The sequence below is a fragment of the Piliocolobus tephrosceles genome, chromosome 2, assembly GCF_002776525.5.
Source record: "Piliocolobus tephrosceles isolate RC106 chromosome 2, ASM277652v3, whole genome shotgun sequence".
In the NCBI taxonomy this organism is placed as follows: domain Eukaryota; kingdom Metazoa; phylum Chordata; class Mammalia; order Primates; family Cercopithecidae; genus Piliocolobus; species Piliocolobus tephrosceles.
In genome coordinates this window covers 41,616,070-41,635,614 of record NC_045435.1, presented here as the reverse complement: position 1 = coordinate 41,635,614, position 19,545 = coordinate 41,616,070, and the positions used below count along the sequence as shown (strand labels likewise).

At 38.4% G+C, this 19,545-nt stretch overlaps 1 protein-coding gene across 1 annotated transcript in view; it reads left to right on the top strand.

Moving 5' to 3' along the window:
- Positions 1-19,545, top strand: part of SNX4 (sorting nexin 4) — a 79,683-nt gene that overhangs the window by 14,767 nt on the left and 45,371 nt on the right. The window contains exons 2-6 of the mRNA XM_023215228.2: positions 2,103-2,224; positions 8,917-9,052; positions 9,128-9,277; positions 10,028-10,075; positions 17,660-17,715. Of these exons, the coding sequence (XP_023070996.2) occupies positions 2,103-2,224; positions 8,917-9,052; positions 9,128-9,277; positions 10,028-10,075; positions 17,660-17,715 (512 nt within the window). The remainder of the gene's footprint in view (positions 1-2,102; positions 2,225-8,916; positions 9,053-9,127; positions 9,278-10,027; positions 10,076-17,659; positions 17,716-19,545) is intronic.

Genomic DNA, 19,545 nt, shown 5'->3' with positions numbered 1-19,545 from the left:
TACTCAGGAGACTGAAGCACAGGAATTGCTTGAACCCAGGAGCCGGAGGTTGAACTGAGTTGAGATTGCACCACAGCAATCCAGCCTGGGTGACAGAGCTAGACTCTGTCTAAAAAAAAAAAAAGGAAAAAAGAAATGAAAAAGGGGATAAAGGGATAAAGTCTTTTTCTAGTAGATCTGTCATCATGCCTTTTTTAGGAGCAGTTTCTGTTGATGTATTTTTTCCCTCTGGAGGGTTCATACCACCCTGTTTCTTTATATGCCTTGTGATTTTTTTGTTGTTGTTGAAAACTAGGCATTTGCATGTAATAATGTGGTAACTCTGGACATCGAATTCTTCTCCTACCCTGGGGGTTGTTGTTTTTGTTATTTATTATTTATTTTTTAATTACTGTAGGCTGTCTCCATGCCAAAGATCAACCTGAGAGAGGTGTAAACTTAAAAGTCTTTAGAGATCTTTCCTGAGCTTGAGCCTTTTCCTGGGCATGTGTGATTATTTTCTAATTGTCCTTGTATATCCAGTTGTTTTTAAATGTCCAATTTTTTCTTTTTAAGAGATAAGGTCTTCCTATGTTTCCCAGGCTAGTTTTGACTTCCTTTGCTGAACTGATCCACCTGCCTCAGCCTCCTTAGTAGCCAGAACTAAAGGCACGCACCACCACACCTGACTAAATGGCTTACAAAAGAGGGTCAAAATAAAAATGAAGGGAGGAAAAATAGGATGCTGGCTTTTGAATCCCCTGGAAGTCACTTCAGCCAGGACAGGAGGCTTGCAACAGTGTGGGCAGGAGCAACAGCAATGGCCACTACTTCTTTGTCTGTGCGTCTTAGAAGAAGCAGTTGGTGATCAGAGGAGAGATCCTGGATGTTTGGAGAACAAGGCCCTTTTTGCCTACCCTGGCTTCGTCAGGCTATGGGAATGCTGCACAGCTGCCTGTTAGGCACTAAGGGATAGGTAGCTGAAATTGATTGAAAGTAACCACATTTTCAGGCCGGGCGCGGTGGCTCAAGCCTGTAATCCCAGCACTTTGGGAGGCTGAGATGGGCGGATCACGAGGTCAGGAGATCGAGACCATCCTGGCGAACACGGTGAAACCCCGTCTCTACTAAAAAATACAAAAAAACTAGCCGGGCAAGGTGGCGGGCGCCTGTAATCCCAGCCACTTGGGAGGCTGAGGCAGGAGAATGGCGTGAACCCGGGAGGCGGAGCTTGCAGTGAGCTGAGATCGCGCCACTGCACTCCAGCCCGGGCGACAGAGCGAGACTCCGTCTCAAAAAAAAAAAGAAAGTAACCACATTTTGTCATCCAAGCCTTCCCCTAGGAGTTGCAAGCCTTTATTGGACTCCAGAGTTCCCAAATACTTACATCAGACAGGGTCTGCCAGTCCAGTTGTTGTCTAGGTGGGGAGATGGATTCCTGGTGCTTCCTATTCACTATCCTCCCGGAATCCTTTGTGTCTAATGTGTTTTTAAGATATTTTCATATGTATTTCTATAGATTATTCTTAGTCACTTATGAAATGTCTAAATTTTAATCATTCAACATATAGTACCTTTTAAACTACCTTTGGAAGGCCAGGCACAGTGGCTCATGCCTATAATCCCAGCACTTTGGAAGGCCAAGACAGGTGGATCACCTGAGGTCAGGAGTTCGAGACCATCCTGGCCAACATGGTGAAACCCCATTTCTACTGAAAATACCAAAGTCAGCTGAGCGTGGTGGTGCATGCCTATAATCCCAGCTACTTGGGAGACTGAGGCAGGAGAATCCGTTGAACCCAGGAGGTGAGGGTTGCAGTGAGCTGAGATTGCACCAGTGCAGTTCAGCCTGGGTGACAGAGTGAGACTTGGTCTCAAAAAATAAAAATAAAAATAAATACATATATAAATAAAATACCTCTGGAAAAGTTAATGTACTTTTGTATGTTGACAAGGGCTATCATTTGCTGCTGTCATTTTGCAACCCCTGGCAACTCAAGAACTATAAGTAACTATTTTGAAATATGTAAACCCAATAATGGGTTTAATTTATGTGGCTGAGACTTTTTTCAGTACCATCTTAAAGAGTTTTTTGTTGTTGTTGTTGTTTTATTTTTGTCCAGATGACACACAATAATTTTTGGTTGAAGAAGATAGAAATCAGTGTTTCAGAAGCAGAAAAACGAACTGGAAGAAATGCCATGAACATGCAAGAAACATATACCGCTTACCTCATTGAAACAAGGTGGGTGATGAAAATTACACCTGGGCAGGTAGATGGAGAGCTTTTTCTGGTAGCTATTGATGCAGACTCTGTTGTATAACAGAATTTTTTAAAGGTTGTTTTTTTAAAACAGAGTCTCATTCTGTTGCCTGGGCTGGAGCACAGTGGTGCAATCATGGCTCACTGCAGCCTCAAACTCCTAGGGTCAAGTGATTCTCTCACCTCAGTTTCCTGAGTAGCTGGCATACAGGTGTGAGCCACCATGGCTGGCTAATTTTTAATTTTTTTTTTTTTTTTGAGATGGAGTCTCACTCTTTTGCCAAGACTAGAATACAGTGGCATGATCTTGGCTAACTGCAATCTCTGTCTCCTGGGTTCAAGCGATCAGAGAAAAGATACAGCTGTTTACCCATTAAAAGGCTAAGGACACAGGGCTGGATGCAGTGATTCACACCAGTAATCCCAGCATTTTGGGAGGCTGACGCAGGAGTATTGCTTGAGCTCAGGAGTTTGAGACCAGACTGAGCAACATGCCTACAAAAAATTTAAAAACTGCCAAACGCAGTGGCTCGTGCCTGTAATCCCAACACTTTGGGAGGCCAAGGTGGGTGGATCATTTGAGGAGTTTGAGACCAGCCTGGCCAACACGGTGAAACCCTGTCTGTACTAAAAATACAAAAAAAATCAGCTGGGCGTGGTATAAAATATAGATAGCTATATTTTAATGAATCTGTTTTGTGGGGAGAGGGAAGGTTAGTGGAATGCTTTTGGAATCTGGAATGTTACTTGATACATGCTTTAGAGGATTCCTTGGTCTCAGAATCCCTGTGCTTTTTTGTAAAAGGATACCAGGTTCTCAGGCATGTATGAAGTGAACTTGGGCAAGTGGAAATGGTTAACAAAGAATTCTAGGAGTAGAGAATAAGGTCTGAGTCCTCTTAGGACAGTTGGGAGTTACAAAAATTAACAAACAGAAACACTTAGATTGGCACTTTAGAACTTGGAGTAAATTTAAGAATAAAGGGAAGTAGATACCTTTAAAAAACAAGGAAAAAGAACTTGGTATGTAAAAATAGAAAAGACAAAGTTGGAGAAAAGACAAATTATGGAGTAGGAAATAAAAACTCACCAGAAAAATTGTCTTTTACCTCCTAAGGGAAAAGCTAAAGGAATTAGAGTTGTTTTGTCTAAAAAAAGGCAAGGGAAGACTCAATTTGTTGTTGCCAGTTATAAACAGTTTATATAAAGAATAATGTACTGTTTCTTTTCTGTCTTCAGAGATTGAGCAGAAGTGCTTTCAATTAAAACAAATAGATATGAGAGAATTGTTGATAGCCAGTAAAATAATAGACTACTAACCCTAGCTGGGCATGGTGGCTCACGCCTATAATCTCCGCACTTTGGGAGGCCAAGGCAGGCAGATCACCTGAGGTCAGGAGTTTGAGACTACCCTGGCCAACATGGCGAAACCCTGTCTCTACTAAAAATATGAAAATTAGCCAGGTGTGGTGGTCCCAGCTACTCAGGAGTCTGAGGCAGGAGAATCGCTTGAACCTGGAAGGTGGAGATTACAGTAAGCTGAGATTGTGCCACTACACTCGAGCCTGGGTGACAAAGCGAGAGACTGTCTCAAAAAAAAAAAAAGACTACCAAATGAAGTTAAGTGTTATAATGATGCTTTAATGTTAATACTTTTTTTTTTTTTTGAGATGGAGTCTTGCTCTGTTGCCCAGGCTGGAGTGCAGTGGTGCGATCTCGGCTCACTGCAAGCTCTGCCTCCCGGGTTCATGCTGTTCTCCTGACTCAGCCTCCCGAGTAGCTGGGACTACAGGCGACCGCCACCACGCCCGGCTCATTTTTGTGTATTTTTAGTAGAGATGGGGTTTCACTGTGTTAGCCAGGATGGTCTTGATCTCCTGATCTCGTGATCCACCCATCTCAGCCTCCCAAAGTACTGGGATTACAGGCTTGAGCCACTGTGCCCTGCCTACTTTTTTTTTTTTTTGAGATGGAGTCTCACTCTGTCACCCAGGCTAGAGTACAGTGGCACGATCTTGGCTCACTGCAAACTCCACCTCCTAGGTTCAAGCGATTCACCTGCCTTAGCCTCCCAAGTAGCTGGTATTACAGGCGCCCGCCACTGTGTATTTTTAGTAGAGGTGGGGTTTCACCATGTTGGCCAGACTGGTCTCGAATTTCTGACCTCGTGATCTACCCGCCTTGGCCTCCCAAAGTGCTGGGATTACAGGCATGAGCCACCGCACCTGGCCAATGTTAATACTTTTTTAAGAAAAAGATTTTTAACCTACCATTTTCATAGGATTTACCTGTGAGCTTGCCTTAATGTTGAACCCTGTGACTTTTCAAGGCTTCTTCCAGGTCTGTGTTTCTACCCAAAATAAAAGTTTAAATCTTGGTGAACGTTGTCTACAGACAATTCTGAAAATTTAGTTTTCCTTCTTCCACTAGAAAGAAAGAAAAAGAGAGAAAAGAATCTTCTGGAAAAAAAAAAATTCTTTTTTTTTTTTTTAGACGGAGTATTGCTCTGTTGCCCAGGCTGGAGTGCAGTGGCACATCTCAGCTCACTGCAAGCTCCGCCTCCTGGGTTCACACCATTCTCCTGCCTCAGCCTCCTGAGTAGCTGGGACTACAGGCGCCCGTCACCACGCCCAGCTAATTGTTTTTGTATTTTTAGTAGAGACGGGGTTTCACTGTGTTAGCCAGGATGGTCTTGATCTCCTGACCTTGTGATCCGCCTGCCTTGGCCTCCCAAAGTGCTGGGATTACAGGCGTGAGCCACCATGCTCAGCCAAGAAAATTTTTATACAGTAGTAAGTTTAGGAAAAGAGAGAGGTAATGTGGTTCTCAAAATTAGGTCATTTCATGACATATATATGTTTACGTATTGCAGAGATTTGTAAGGTTATTTTTTAAAGATCATGGCCCCGTGAGAGGACTTTTGTTTCTGTTTTTTTGTTTTTTAAGTTAAATTAGCCACTTTACTAATAATACTTTAGAAAATAGTGTTAGCTGTAGCCTTCTAAGTAAATTTTAAGTTTACAATGAAAAAGGATATATTTGGTATATGCCTATTTTTTCACCCACTTGGGCAATGAAATAGGTATTGATTACTTTTACTGCTGGGAGAGAACCTTGATTTGGGTAATCTGGAATAACTGAATAATGTTTATGCTTGGCTTTGAAATAAATAAAGGATCATTATTTTCTTCTGTAGCCCAGTTCTAATTTGAACCTGGGAGTTAGAAGTGACCATACATCAGTAATAGCTGGACTGTGAATACATATTTAAGTAGACCATCAATAAATGTGTGGTGCACAAAAGGATTATTGAGTCAACTTTCACAACTGTATTTCAATACAAATTTATTTTAAAACATGGCTTTTATACTGAAAAACATGTTGGAATTACTTGAAAAATTGGTTAAACAACTTCACGGTTTGGGGTGGGGTACAGGATTTTACATTTTTTATTTAAAGGTCCAGGTGCTTTCAGTACAGATGGGCCATGGGCCCTTTTTTTTTTTTTTTCCTGAGATAGAGTCTCGCTCTGTCGCCCTGGCTAGAATGCAATGATGTGATCTTGACTCACTGCAACCTCCTCCTCCCGGGCTCAAGTGATTCTCCCACCTCAGCTTCCCGAGTAGATGAGATTACAGACTTGTACCACCACACCCAGCTAATTTTCGTATTTTTAGTAGAGATGGGTTTTGCCATGTTGGCCAGGCTGGTCTTGAACTCCTGATCTCAAGTGATCCACCTGCCTCGGCCTCCTCCCAAAGTACTGGAATTACAGGTGTGAGCCAATGTGCCCAGCTGGACCATGATTTTTTATTGTTGTCTTTTAAACTACAAAGCCTTTCCATTTTAAGATAGGTTTATCTCTCTTTTCTCTTTATGATTTGTGTTTTTTCTGTTTTAAGACATTCTTCCCTACTCCACATCATATAGACATGGGATTCGAGAAATACTGATTTTGAATAGATTGTTTTATACTGTCCCTAAGGTTAACTGACCTTCATCATCAACCACAGTCATCAAATTTCTTAATTTAATTATGTAGCATTGTTTTTGTAATTCAGTGTTTTGCAGACAGTTGTGGACAGTATGGATATTATTGACCCTTCATATTAACTAGAAATTCAACTTCTGTCATGTAGCTTACCTACCTACCTTTTGGATACAAGTAGAAAGCCCTTTTAGCAATTGTCTATAGTTCAGTTGTTGAGAGGTTTTTGTTTGTTTTTTTGTTTTTGTTTTTTTAAGTTAGCCACCTAAAAAATACTTCAGAAATTAGTGTTAACTCTAGCTTCCAAAGTAAATTCTTAAGTTTAAAATTAAAAAGGATGTTTTTGGTATGTGCCTATTCTATAGTGTTATAGTTTAGTGGGCTAAGATTGAGTAAGACTAAAGTCACTGGTTTTTAATTCCCCAAGACTTTTTTGTATGTGTTCCTTTTCATTGAATATGAACTATTCTAAAATAAGTGTAAGTCTCTTTTAGAATAGGTAGTAATTCCTTGATGGCTTGGAAGGCAGTATGTTATTCTTCTAATTTGTACAGTGTGGTTAATGATCATATTTTCATTGTGAGGGTTAAATATTACAAGGAAAACCAATTAGGTGCTATTAAATAGTTGTTGAGCGATTAGATAAATGGGGTAGTTTTGGGGTCTAATGAAAGTCTTCTCTGTGCTTTTAGTCAGTTTCTAATGAAACTACTGGACCCTGCCTTTTTGGTTTTTTTTTTTTTTTTTTTTGGTGTTTGTTTTTTGAGATGGAGTTTTGCTCTTGTTGGCCCAGGCTGGAGTGCGTTGGCACAATCTCAGCTCAGTGCAACCTCTGCCTCCCAGGTTCAAGCGATTCTCCTGTCTCAGCCTCCTGAGGGGCTGGGATTATGGGCACCTGCCACCACGCCCAGCTAATTTTTTGTATTTTTAGTAGAGATGGGGTTTCACCATGTTGGCCAGGCTGGTCTCGAATTCCTGACCACAGGTGATCCACCTACCTCGACCTCCCAAAGTGCTGGGATTATAGGCGTGAGCCACCACATCCAGCCGCTTTTTTTTGTTTTGTTTTGTTTTTTTGTTTTTAAACGCTTACACAGACCTTCTATCAGCCCTGTAGGTGTACTGCTTATAGGCTTTATTTATCCACTTATTTACAAGTTACGTGTTTTGTTGGTAGTGATTCTGAATAATTTGAAACTTGAGATTAACTCAAGTATTTTTTCAGCTGAAGTTGGGAATTGTAATTGGGATAGTATCAGTTATAGCTAATGTCTAGGTATACTCTTTAAAATAAATTATGATTTAATACTATATTTTTGCCATGGGAGCCATTTGTGCATTTTGCATTTCATATTTTGGTTCATTTTTATTAACATGCAATAAACAAATTTAGTAACAAACTTAAAAAATAATAAAAATGAGCATCTATTGTGCTGTACATGGCATGATGTAAATACTTTCTCTAGACTTTATTCGGAGACTGATTTAACTTCTATGACTTTGTGTCCTAATGTACAAAATACACATTGTGCATTTCGTGGAGGGCAAACAGGTTATTGTCAAGCTAATTAGAAAAATAGCAAGGTCCTGATAATGTTTAGAAGACTGATGCTTTCTAATTGGACTTACTTATAGCTGGCAAGAAATCCTAAGTAGTCAAAATATTTAAAATATCCTTTATATGATTTTACCTTAACTTTCCCCCAAAAGTAAGTTGAACTTTTATATGTATGAGACATGCCTACCATTATATGTATGAGACATGCCTACCAGCCCTTTATAATTAAAAGTAAGGCTAGAGATGAATTTTTATGACCTCTCTTCGCCACTCTTTCAGAGCTAATTAATATTTTGTTCTTGTGGATATTTCTTGGTACTTGGATTAATCTGATTCATTAATAACCTAAATTGAAGTTTTTGTGGTGTCTTGGTCTTTGTTGTGAATGTTATTCTCTCATTGTGGCAGAAGTGAAGTTAAAAATGCTTTTTATTTAATGAAGCACTAGCTAAACTAGATTTTATCATGTTAAAAAATCAATTATTTATACATTAAGGCTTTTAGAGTGTTCCTAATAAAACTGTTTCTCTTATGTTTAAACAGACTTTCTGTAACAGAAAGAAAGTGGTTAGGAGTAAGGGCTTTGAAATCAGATGGATCTGAGTGCTTTATCCACAGACCTTTGTAATCATAGGCAGAGCATATACTGTGCAGTTGTGTCCTCATCTGTAAAATGAGGATAATAAATATCTGCCTCACAGGGCTGTCATAAGGATTAAATATGAAAATACATGAGGCCAAGGCAGAAGGATGTAAGCCCAGGAGTTTGACACCAGCCTGGGCAACATAGCTGGACCCCATTTCTACAAAAAATTAAAGTATTAGCCAATGTGGTGACGTGCCTGTAGTCCCAGCTACTCAGGAGGCTGAGGTGGGTGGAGTGCCTGAGCCCAGGAGGTCAAGGTTGCAATGAGCCGTGATTGTACCACTGCACTCCAGCCTGGTCCACAGTGAGACCCTGTCTTGAAAAAAAGAAAAAAAAAAAGAAAAAGAAAATGTATGAAAAGTTCTTAACTTACTGCTTGATTCATAATCATTCTGTAGTTATAATTTTAAAGGTGATTGTGTTTATATGTATGTATTTTTGTTTTTAAAAAATAACTTCAGTGTCGTTCTGTTCCTTTTCAGGTCAGTTGAACATACTGATGGTCAGAGTGTCCTAACAGACTCACTGTGGCGGCGATATAGTGAATTTGAGTTGTTGAGAAACTACCTTTTAGTTTACTATCCACATATTGTTGTGCCACCTCTGCCAGAAAAACGGGTAAGAAGTGAAATGGCAGTAGTTCAGAAGTCTTCAGCATTGAGACTATTCTTAATGATTGTTTTGTTTACCTAGGCAGAATTTGTTTGGCATAAACTCTCTGCTGACAACATGGATCCAGATTTTGTGGAGAGGCGACGGATTGGTTTAGAAAACTTTCTCTTGAGGATTGCGTCACATCCCATCCTTTGTAGAGACAAAATCTTCTATCTGTTTTTAACACAGGTATTTTTCTTTTATTTAGTCTTAGTAAAATATTCATTTAATTTGGGTTTCTTAAAAAAATTGTAGAATACTTATTTTAAGGATCTTTTTGTTAATTTATATGCAATTTATTTTTTTGTTATGAATTTCCAATTAATGGATTATGTTATTCTTTTGGCTAACATTTTTCTATTTAAAGATACTGATGATGGTATTTTTGGTATCATTTAAATAATAGTAAAATTTGTCTTCAGTATTTTGAAGCTCAGATCTATGAAATCTTGGGTGCACCATTTGGTTATCTTTTAGAAGTTGGATTGAATTGTTTTGTTTTGAGATGGAGTCTCGCTGTGTCGCCCAGGCTGGAGTGCAGTGGCGCGATCTTGGCTCACTGCAAACTCTGTCTCCCGGGTTCACGCCATTCTCCTGCCTCAGCCTCCGGAGTTGCTGGGACTACAGGCGCCCACCACCACGCCCGGCTACTTTTTTTGTATTTTTAGTAGAGACAGGGTTTCACTGTGTTAGCCAGGATGGTCTCAATCTCCTGATCTTGTGATCCGCCCATCTCGACCTCCGTAAGTGCTGGGATTACAGGCTTGAGCCACCACGCCCGGCCGGATTGAATGTTTAATTTTGAAGTGAAAAGAAATTTTTTTAAACCTCTCTCTCCAATCCCTGCTGAAGTAAGAACAGAATGATAGGAATTTAATTTATTTAATTTGGAATATTTGCTTTGCAGTAATGATTTCTAAAATTAACTTCAATTTTTAGGAAGGTAACTGGAAGGAGACTGTGAATGAAACTGGGTTTCAGCTGAAGGTAAGAATGTTTCTGTGAAATTTGCCATGTTCCTTTACAGTTCCCAGCATGGTGCCATGCACTAATTGTGAACTTGGTATTTACTGTATAAACGAATGTTGGAAATCATCTTTACAATAAGTGTCATTGGTAAGGTTTTCAAAGAGACACTATAGTTCACTTTCAATTTGTGTAATTTTAGTTACTAATTAGACTATAATGGGCAGATTTATTCTACAGGGAAGGAACATTGTGAAACAGTGATTTATTTTGTATTTTTTTAGTTAGTATTTGTAGTAATGAAGCAGTAATTTAAATACAAGTTGTAGATTTTCCCCAGTGTACTAGTATTATACCTTGCCTCTTTTTTTTTCTTCTGTCCTGTTTTCACTCATATCCCTGCCCTCAACAATTGCTCACTCTATCAGATATGAGAGTCCAACCTTAGCAGTCTAAAAGATAAGCCCTCGGTCATGCTTCTTCTGTCTGTTGAGACATGGTGGCCAGTTTTAAATGGGGACAAAGGAGTCATTTTGAAATAGTTCTAAGTTAGTTTTCTGTTAGTGGTACAGGATTGTTTAGTTTTTGTAACAGCTTTTTAAATTTAGTCATTAGAATTAGTGTTTGGGAATGAGATGGTGATCTGAAAATCAAGGAGCATAGTGGTGGTGAGCTGGACACCCGAATTCCATGCTGCTCTTTATTTCTTTCCTAAAATAAATACAACAAAGGTTATTACAAACTTTTAAAAGTTTTCATCTCGGTGTAAACTGAATAGGTAAGTAGACTAACAATATAAATTGATATATAACATAATAGAAATTGTTAAATGACTCTCATGAAAATACAGTACCAAAAGTTTAATATAATATGTCTAGACAAGAAGAAAATTTTTTTATGTCCCATACAAAAAGTGTCCCATACAGTAACACTTCCCATGCATTGGGAGATAGGTATTTGAAATTTGGCACAAAACAAACTAGAAAGAGGAAATTTTTTTCTGTAAAGAAAATATGATAAACCAGTTCTGTCATAAACTGATTCTAATTTATAAATATTTTGAGGTTTTTTATGATTCTGAGACAGAGTCTTGCTCTGTCACCTAGGCCGGAGTGCAGTGGTGTGATCATGGCTCACTGCAGCCTTGAACTCCTGAACTCAAGCCATCTGCCTGCCTCAGCCTCCCAAGTAGCTGAGACTACAGGTGTGTGCCACCATACCCGGCTAATTTTACATTTTTTCTTTTGTAGAGATGAGGTCTCACTATGTTGCCTAGGCTAGTTTCGAACTCCTGAGCTCAACTGATTCTCTTACCTCAGCCTCCCAAAGTGCTAGTTTTACTGTGCCCAGCTATGAATATTTAGTTGACAGATATACTGAAACAATTAGAATTTTCTTGGCTGTAATTCATCACTTTATAACACTCAGAGGGGATGGTAGAATTTTAGTTTAGGGTTGGATTTGAAATAACTTGAAAGTTTAAAAACTGATTTATGTTTAGATAGAGTTTTCTGAAAAATAGTTCAAGATATGTTAAAAGCTAACAAGGAAAAGATTAAAATACAATCTTTTAGTGAATTCTCTTTATATAACAAAAATTTCAAAAATTCTAGTCATTAAGTCTTTACTGTAGTTAATAGTTACAAGTTTTTGTCCTTGAATCCAGTTTTTGGCCATAACTTTAGTGATTCTGAGAAAACTCTTGAGTGTCCCCATCATTATAAAATTGCTGTTTACTAAGTGCCTTGAATCTTATGTGTAGGTGCTACTTAAGTATTTAGATAGAATGTTTCATTGTGGGGGAGCCTTATGTATTATACTTTTAAAAAGTATTTGAAAGGTCATATTAATATACAGAATTAATAATTCAAAACATCAGACTTCTAATGAAGTGAGCCAGAAACAAAATTGATGGAGAGAATTCAGAAACCCATGTGTCTCTCTGTATTCCTTATTTTGTTGTGGATGTATGTCTTGTTTAAGTCCTTCCTTCTGTCAGGGAAATGGGACCTTTTTGCATAGCCTCATATACATGTGTACATCATACAAATGTCCACAATCATATGTACATAACATACATATGTATGTGTGTGTGTGTATATATATATAGAGAGAGAGAGAATGAGTGTCACGTTTCACTTATCTGGAGGTCATGTATTTGGCAGTTACAGCTAACCTGATGACAGTTGAAAGCTGGGATTTAAGCAAAACTGACTCCTGAGATGTTCAAGGGGATGAACATGGCTTCCTGCTATACTTTACTACTATATTTTGGTCTTCCCGGAGCAGACCCATTAATTTTATTGTAGGTATTCAGACAAACTTGGCTGTTTTTAGGTTATGACATATTTTAGCAGAAGATTAAAAAGTGAGTGGAGACAGGCGCATTGTGACAATAGTGACAATTGACAGCTGAGCCTGATAGCGGAAAAGAGGTAGCAGTGGTATGTGAGTCACAAGTCGCAGAATGGGTACATTTGGCATGAGGCAAAATCCCTACCCACCTGTAACCCCTAAGGGTATCATCGATGGATTCAGTATTTGTTGTTTGTAATGGTTAACTGGAGGCCTCAAGAAAAAGTAGAATTTTGCTTGTGTACTCTTAATTCAGTGTGTGGTCAGTGGACTGCATGTAACTCAATTGATGGGATTGTTTGTTCAAAATACTGAATTCGTCCCAGAGGTCCTTAATCCCATTAGCCTAAAATTTGACAACTATTGCTATATGGCGATAAAGAAAACTATTTTTAAGAAGATAATTTTAGAAAGATTTTCAAAAATGGTAGAAGAAAACTTTTTTAGAATCTAAAGCAGTTTCTTATCTAAGTATTACCATCATCATATATTCTTACTATTTGCTAGGCACTATGCTGTAATTATACTATGTTTATTTTGCTGAAGATTGCCTCAGTACCTTTGAGGTGAGTCAATATTCTCATTTTTTAGATTAGGAACTCTAGAACGTGACTTAGCCCAGGTCACATAATTACAAGTAATAGAGGCTGAATCCAAGTCTAGACTAACTCAAAGCCCTCCTTAATTACCATGCCATATTACCTCTCTTGCTTATTAATTATGTAATTAATATCTGCAGAGATTGTTGGTAGAGGAAGTGTTGAAAGCTTTATTTCTGTGAAAATGAGGTCATTCTGAATGAGACCAAATATTCATATCTTATAAGAATATTTGACCTTGGCTCTTGGATTGTTATCCTCAAATTGAAATGTTATCTTACTTTAATTTTCCTTTTCTCAGACTTATTTGATCTGTAGTTTTGGCCTAGATTAATATTTTCTTCAAATGTTTGAGAGTGATTTTTACACCCAGCAAGATAATCTAAAATTTAGTTTCTTTTTTTTTTTTGAGATGGAGTTTCTCTCTGTGGCCCAGGCTGGAGTGCAGTGGTGTGATCTCAGCTCCCTGCAAGCTCCACCTCCCTGGTTCAAGCCATTCTCCTGCCTTGGCCTCCAGAGTAGCTGGGACTACAGGCACCCACCACCACGCCTGGCTAATTTTTTTGTATTTTTAGTAGAGACAGGGTTTCATCGTGTTAGCCAGGATGATCTCAATCTCCTGACCTCGTGATCTGCCTGCTTTGGCCTCCCAAAGTGCTGGGATTATAGGCGTGAGCCACCGCACCCGGCCAAAATTTAGTTTCTTGTTATCTGTGTTCTATTTAACGTAAGCAGGAGCAACCAATTTTTTCATCATTACTGGTTTTTGGCATTTCTTCTTTTTTGGGGGGTGGAATAGTTATATAAATACTCAATCTGGGCTTGGTGGCATGTTCCTATAGTCCTAGCTACTTGAGAAGCTGAGGCAGGAGAATCACTTGAGCCCAGGAGTTTGAGACCAGACTGGGCAACAAAGCGAGACTCTCTTTCTATTTAAAAATAAATACCTACACAAAATATAAATACTCATTTTACTTAATTCAGTGAAAGAAGAGCAGAGGGTTTATCCCTAGAGTAATGAACATATAAACTAGTTGCTTTAATATAAAAGTAACATTTTAACTCAGTTAACATGGTTAGTCATGAAAGTGTTGTTCTAAATACTCAATCCTTAAATGAATTTAGGCTGATTCATAAGAACCCAGGACCCTGCCTCTTCCTTGGAACAAGAACTGCCAGAGCCAAGGTCTGGGCCCTTAGTTAGGATCTCTGTTAATCTCGTTATTGCACAGGAACTCTGAGAGATCCAATGTGGAGATTCCAAATGCTGGTCCCTACAGCGTGAGGTACTCTTCTAAGTGTTGTAGATACAGTAGTGAATGAGCTGGAAATATTCATAAACTCTGTGTTATTGTGGAGGTTATATTTTAGTCGTCGGAGACATTAAGTTAGCATTTTTTTTTTTTTTTTTTGAGACGGAGTCTCGCTCTGTGGCCCAGGCTGGAGTGCAGTGGCCGGATCTCAGCTCACTGCAAGCTCCGCCTCCCGGGTTTACACCATTCTCCTGCCTCAGCCTCCTGAGTAGCTGGGACTACAGGCGCCCGCCACCTCGCCCGGCAAGATTTTTGTATTTTTTAGTAGAGACGGGGTTTCACCGTGTTAGCCAGGATGGTCTCGATCTCCTGACCTCGTGATCCGCCCGTCTCGGCCTCCCAAAGTGCTGGGATTACAGGCTTGAGCCACCGCACCCGGCCAAGTTAGCATTTAAATAAAAGATAAGATACTTTAAAATAGTGGTAAGTAGTATAAAGGAAATAAAGCATCATCCTTGTTGAGGAATATGACAGCAGGGATTATTTTTTAAGGGTTACCCTAAGATGGGTGACCATAAAGTTTATTGTCCAAGTGGGAACCCTTTAGAGAGGAAATGGGGACGTTTAAGATGAGGATAACACGTTGCACTCCAACCTGGGTGACAGAGCACGACTCTGTCTCAAAAAAAAGAAAAAAGACTAGGACGACAGTCATAAATCAGGACTGTCCTGGGCAAACCAGGCCACATGGTCAACCTCCTTTAAAAAGCTTACATTTGAGCTGAGACATTAGTGATGATAAGAAACCTGCAGTGGAGTCACCAGAGGCCAAGGAAGAGGAATGCTCCTTGAGAGGGTGGCCCAGGCAGGGTGTGCCTTACTAGGTAATGTGTTGGGGAAGATAAAGCAGGTAAAAGTGTTGCCACAGCAGCCTTTGTACAGTCCAGGGGACACCTTCACACTGAGTCTTTTTATGGCTCTTGTATTCTTTTTTTTTGTTTGTTTTGAGATGAAGTCTTGCTCTGTCGCCCAGGCTGGCGTGCCGTGGTGCGATCTCGGCTCACTGCAAACTCTGCCTCCCGGGTTCAAGGGATTCTCCTGCCTCAGCCTCCTGAGTAGCTGGGATTTACAGGCATGTGCTACCACGCCGGGCTGATTTTTTGTATTTTTAGTAGAGACAGGGTTTTGCCATATTGGCCACGCTGGTTTCAAACTCCCGACCCCGTGATCCGCCTGCCTCGGCCTCCCAAAGGGCTGGGATTACAGGCATGAGCCACTGCGCCTGGCCTATGGCTCTTATATTCTTAATGGACAGCCAAGAATCAAGTGAACAATATGATTTCAGATAATGCTGTTCTAGAGGGAGTAAAATAGGATCATAGGAAACAATAATGAATTAAGGGGCATCTTTAGGTGTTGAATGGGGAATCTGATTAGGTGGGCGATAACCTATCAGATTTGGAACAGTCCAAGTAGTTTTTCAGAGATCCAGCTTTTGGGAAAAGTTTCTGGTTTGGTGACATTTTAGGCAGCTTTCCCCTTTTTGTGTAATCTTGTGAAATGAGCAGATTGAGTTGGATGTGGAGATGGACCTGATCTGACAAAACATTTGGTAAGCAAAAGTTAGAATGGTGATCTTTTACATTTATAAATGGCTTTTAAATTGGTAAATTGGTGACTTTAAAAGTAAAAAATAAATTGCTGGTGTTAAAAAGCATGAGATTCAAGAAAAGATACAAATGAATATTTTTTTCCTTAGTGTTTTTTATAGTTTCGTCTTCATTTAAAGAATCACATTTTGCATGTGACTGAAGTCATAAACGCTTACAAGATCCTTTGGTTTTTAGTGATTTTTAATATATGCCTTAAATTCATAGATGTTTTTATTTATAAGGACTTTGACATATATTAGCTCATTTTTCCTTGAGATGTAAGAAAGGTCCAGAATTTGTGAAATACTGATTTTAGAAATAGGAGAATTCCATAAGAGAATTCCCTAAAATCAAAATAAACTACTTTAGGTATTCTTTAGATAGCTCTTTAAATCTCTTTTGGTCTGACGTTCTAGGAGACTGAACTTGTGAGTAGTGTATTTGTTATATTTGTTTTTATTTTCTTAACCAGGTAACCTGGGAAGCCTTAGTAATATTTTTGTTTTGTTTGTTTATTCATTAACAGTATTTGTAATTATGAGTTGAAAATTTTAATAGTGTGAAATTTTCAAGGTGGGATTTTAAAAACCAGACCACATTTTGAAATTGATTCCTGATTGAGCTACCTTTTATGAACCCTAATAGTTCTTGTACCTTGGTTAGAAAAGTTGTTTGGTTGTTTTTTTTTTTTAAATGAGAATTTAGGACAGGACAGGATTTGGATATGTTAAGTAAACATTTTATGCAGTGAAATTATTATTTAGTATTTATCTCTCTGTTTCTTCTTTGAGAGTAATTATCTAGAAATAAGTGAATAAAATAGTTAAAAAGTTGTGTTGTCTTACAACATTTTCCACTAGCTAGAAAGTAATTGCTGTCATCTAGCTCGTTTTATTTAGTAGAGTGTTACTTAGTACATGTGTTTCTATATTCTTTCTTCTAAAATATAGATTGTGAAAATGAGAAAAACCAAAGTACATTTGCTTTGGATTCCATCTACCCTCAGTAGATGCAGACTCTAAAGATGACTCAGTAGATGCAGAACTACCCTCAGTAGATGCAGACTCTAAAGCAGTAGTTTCTTTTTTGAAATGGAGTCTCTCTGTCGCCCAGGCTGGAGTGCAGTGGCATGGTCTCAGCTCACTGCAACCTCTGCCTCCCAGGTTGAAGTGACTCTCCTGCCTCAGCCTCCCAAGTAGCTGGGATTACAGGCACACGCCACCACACCCAGCTAATTTTTTTGTATTTTTAGTAGTGTTGAGGTTTATCCATATTGGCCAGGCTGGTCTCAACCTCCTGACCTCAAGTGATCCTCCTGTCCCGGCCTCCCAAAGTGCTGGGATTACAGGCATGAGTCACTGTGCCTGGCCATTAAAGCAGTAGTTTCATTTAGTTTATATATACAGATCTTTGCTTTTCTTGGCTTAGAGAAAAACTACTGTTTTCACATGACCTCTTCCGAATTCTAATAATGCATTGCTATATGCCTGTTCGTGTATTGGTTGGTGTGTACAGTTGTTTTACTTTACCATTGAATGCCTTGTATTCAGTCTATTTTATAGTATATTTTTGTAGTGTTTTCAAAAATAATTACTAAGCTATTTTTTAGGCATGTTTAATGTGTTTACAACAATTGATATGAAGAAAACTGTACTTGAGCATCTTAATTCTAAAGGGAAAGTAAAATTGTTTGAATTTTATACCCTGAAATGTAATTGTATTAAGTGAACAAATTATTTTTTCCAGGCAGACTCCAGGTTAAAAGCGCTTAATGCAACATTCAGAGTGAAAAACCCAGACAAGTAAGGTTTTGTTTTAATAACAGTTACAATGTTGTTTTGAATGGTGCCTATCAGTCTATTTAATTTTTCATTTCTGAATGTATGCACTTTATTTGCTAAATATTTTACATATTCACATTTAGTGAAATCCTTTTCAAGTTTAAAACTGAATTTGAAATTTGATAACTTGATTAGGGGTATGATTATGACTGAAGTTTTATAAAATTAAACCATTGCTTTTTTCTAGAAGGGTTTATTAAGTGTTGTTGCAGATATCAGAAAAATGAGAAAAGTAATTTTAATTTTATAGTTTTCCTTATATGATTTTGCTTGTTGAGTATGCACGGCTCAAGATAAGAAAATTATATACTTTTTACATATACTTAATAATGAACCATCTAGTTTGTATGCCAAGAAAATTTCACAAAAGTGTATGACAAATACTTGATTTTATTAATATCAGCTAGTTTTTGTGAGAGCATTTCCATATTAAAAGAAGCCAGTGTATTCAGAAATTACTTAACATGGGGTGGGACCTATGTATTTAAGATTTTGGTTTTGCTTAGTCTTTAAATGTGGTGGATAATTCAAACTCTACATTATACGGACCTTTACTTGGCAATTTGGTTCAGTTAGAGTTTTTTAGTTGGATATGTGCTTAGGCAGATGAGGCTTTTTTGTTTTGGAGGACCAAATTTATGAAGTCTGTTAGAATTTCTCTAGTGAATCCTTCAGCACTAATTTCTGCATTGTGTAAATTCTTACCAGACAAAGGCGAGGTCTGCACGTTCTGATGACCTATTATGCCTGACTTTATAAACCATAACATATTAACAAAATGCCCCTGATTTTTCATATAAATTTTGAATATAAAATCTAAATGAATATTTTTAAATTTTGGTAATTAGGAGGTTGTGATGGTAACTTGATTTTTTTAATTTTAGTTTTAATTTTTTTTTATTGTTTGAGACAGAGTCTTGCTCTGTCGCCCAGGCTGGAGTGTAGTGGCGTGATCCCTGCTCACTGCAACTTTGGCCTCCCAGGTTCAAGCAGTTATCCTGCCTCAGCCTCCCGAGTAGCTAGGATTATAGGCACCCCCCACAACGCTCAGCTAATTTTTGTATTTTAGTAGAGACAGAGTTTTGCCATGTGTTAGGCAGGCTGGTCTCAAACTCCTGACCTCAAGTGATCCAACCGCCTTGGCCTTCCAAAGTTCTGGGATTACAGGTGTGAGCCACCATGCTTGGCCTTTTTTTTTTTTTTAAATAGACTATTTTTTAGAGCAGTTATAGGTTTAGTAGAGTTAGCAACATTGAGCAGAGTATACAGAGAATTCCCATATACCTTCTCTTCCACATCCCTCCCCACTGACCTGTCAGAGCCTCCCTAACTGTCAGCATCCCACACCAGAGAGCTGTATTTGTTGCGAGTGGTGAACCTACATTGAAACAGCGTTATCAGCAAAGACCATCATTTATGTCAGGGTTCACACTTGGTGTCTGGCAGTTTTTGAGTTTGGACAAATGGATAATATGTACCCACCATTATCATTTTATACAGAATACTATTACTGTCCTAAAAATCCTCTCTGTTGCACCTGTTCATCTCCTTCCTCAACTCCTGGCAACCACTGATCTTTTTATTATCACCATAGTTTTTTTTTTTTTTTTTTTAGAATGTCACATCATATACAGTATGTAAACATTGAGATTGGCTTCTTTCACTTAATTTGCATCTATGGTTCCATTGAGGTTTTTAATAAGTATTATACTAACCTGCATGGTATATAAGAGGTGTTCTCTAGATTAAGAACTAAAATTATAAGTCACTCTCAAAAAAAGCTCTGGAAAA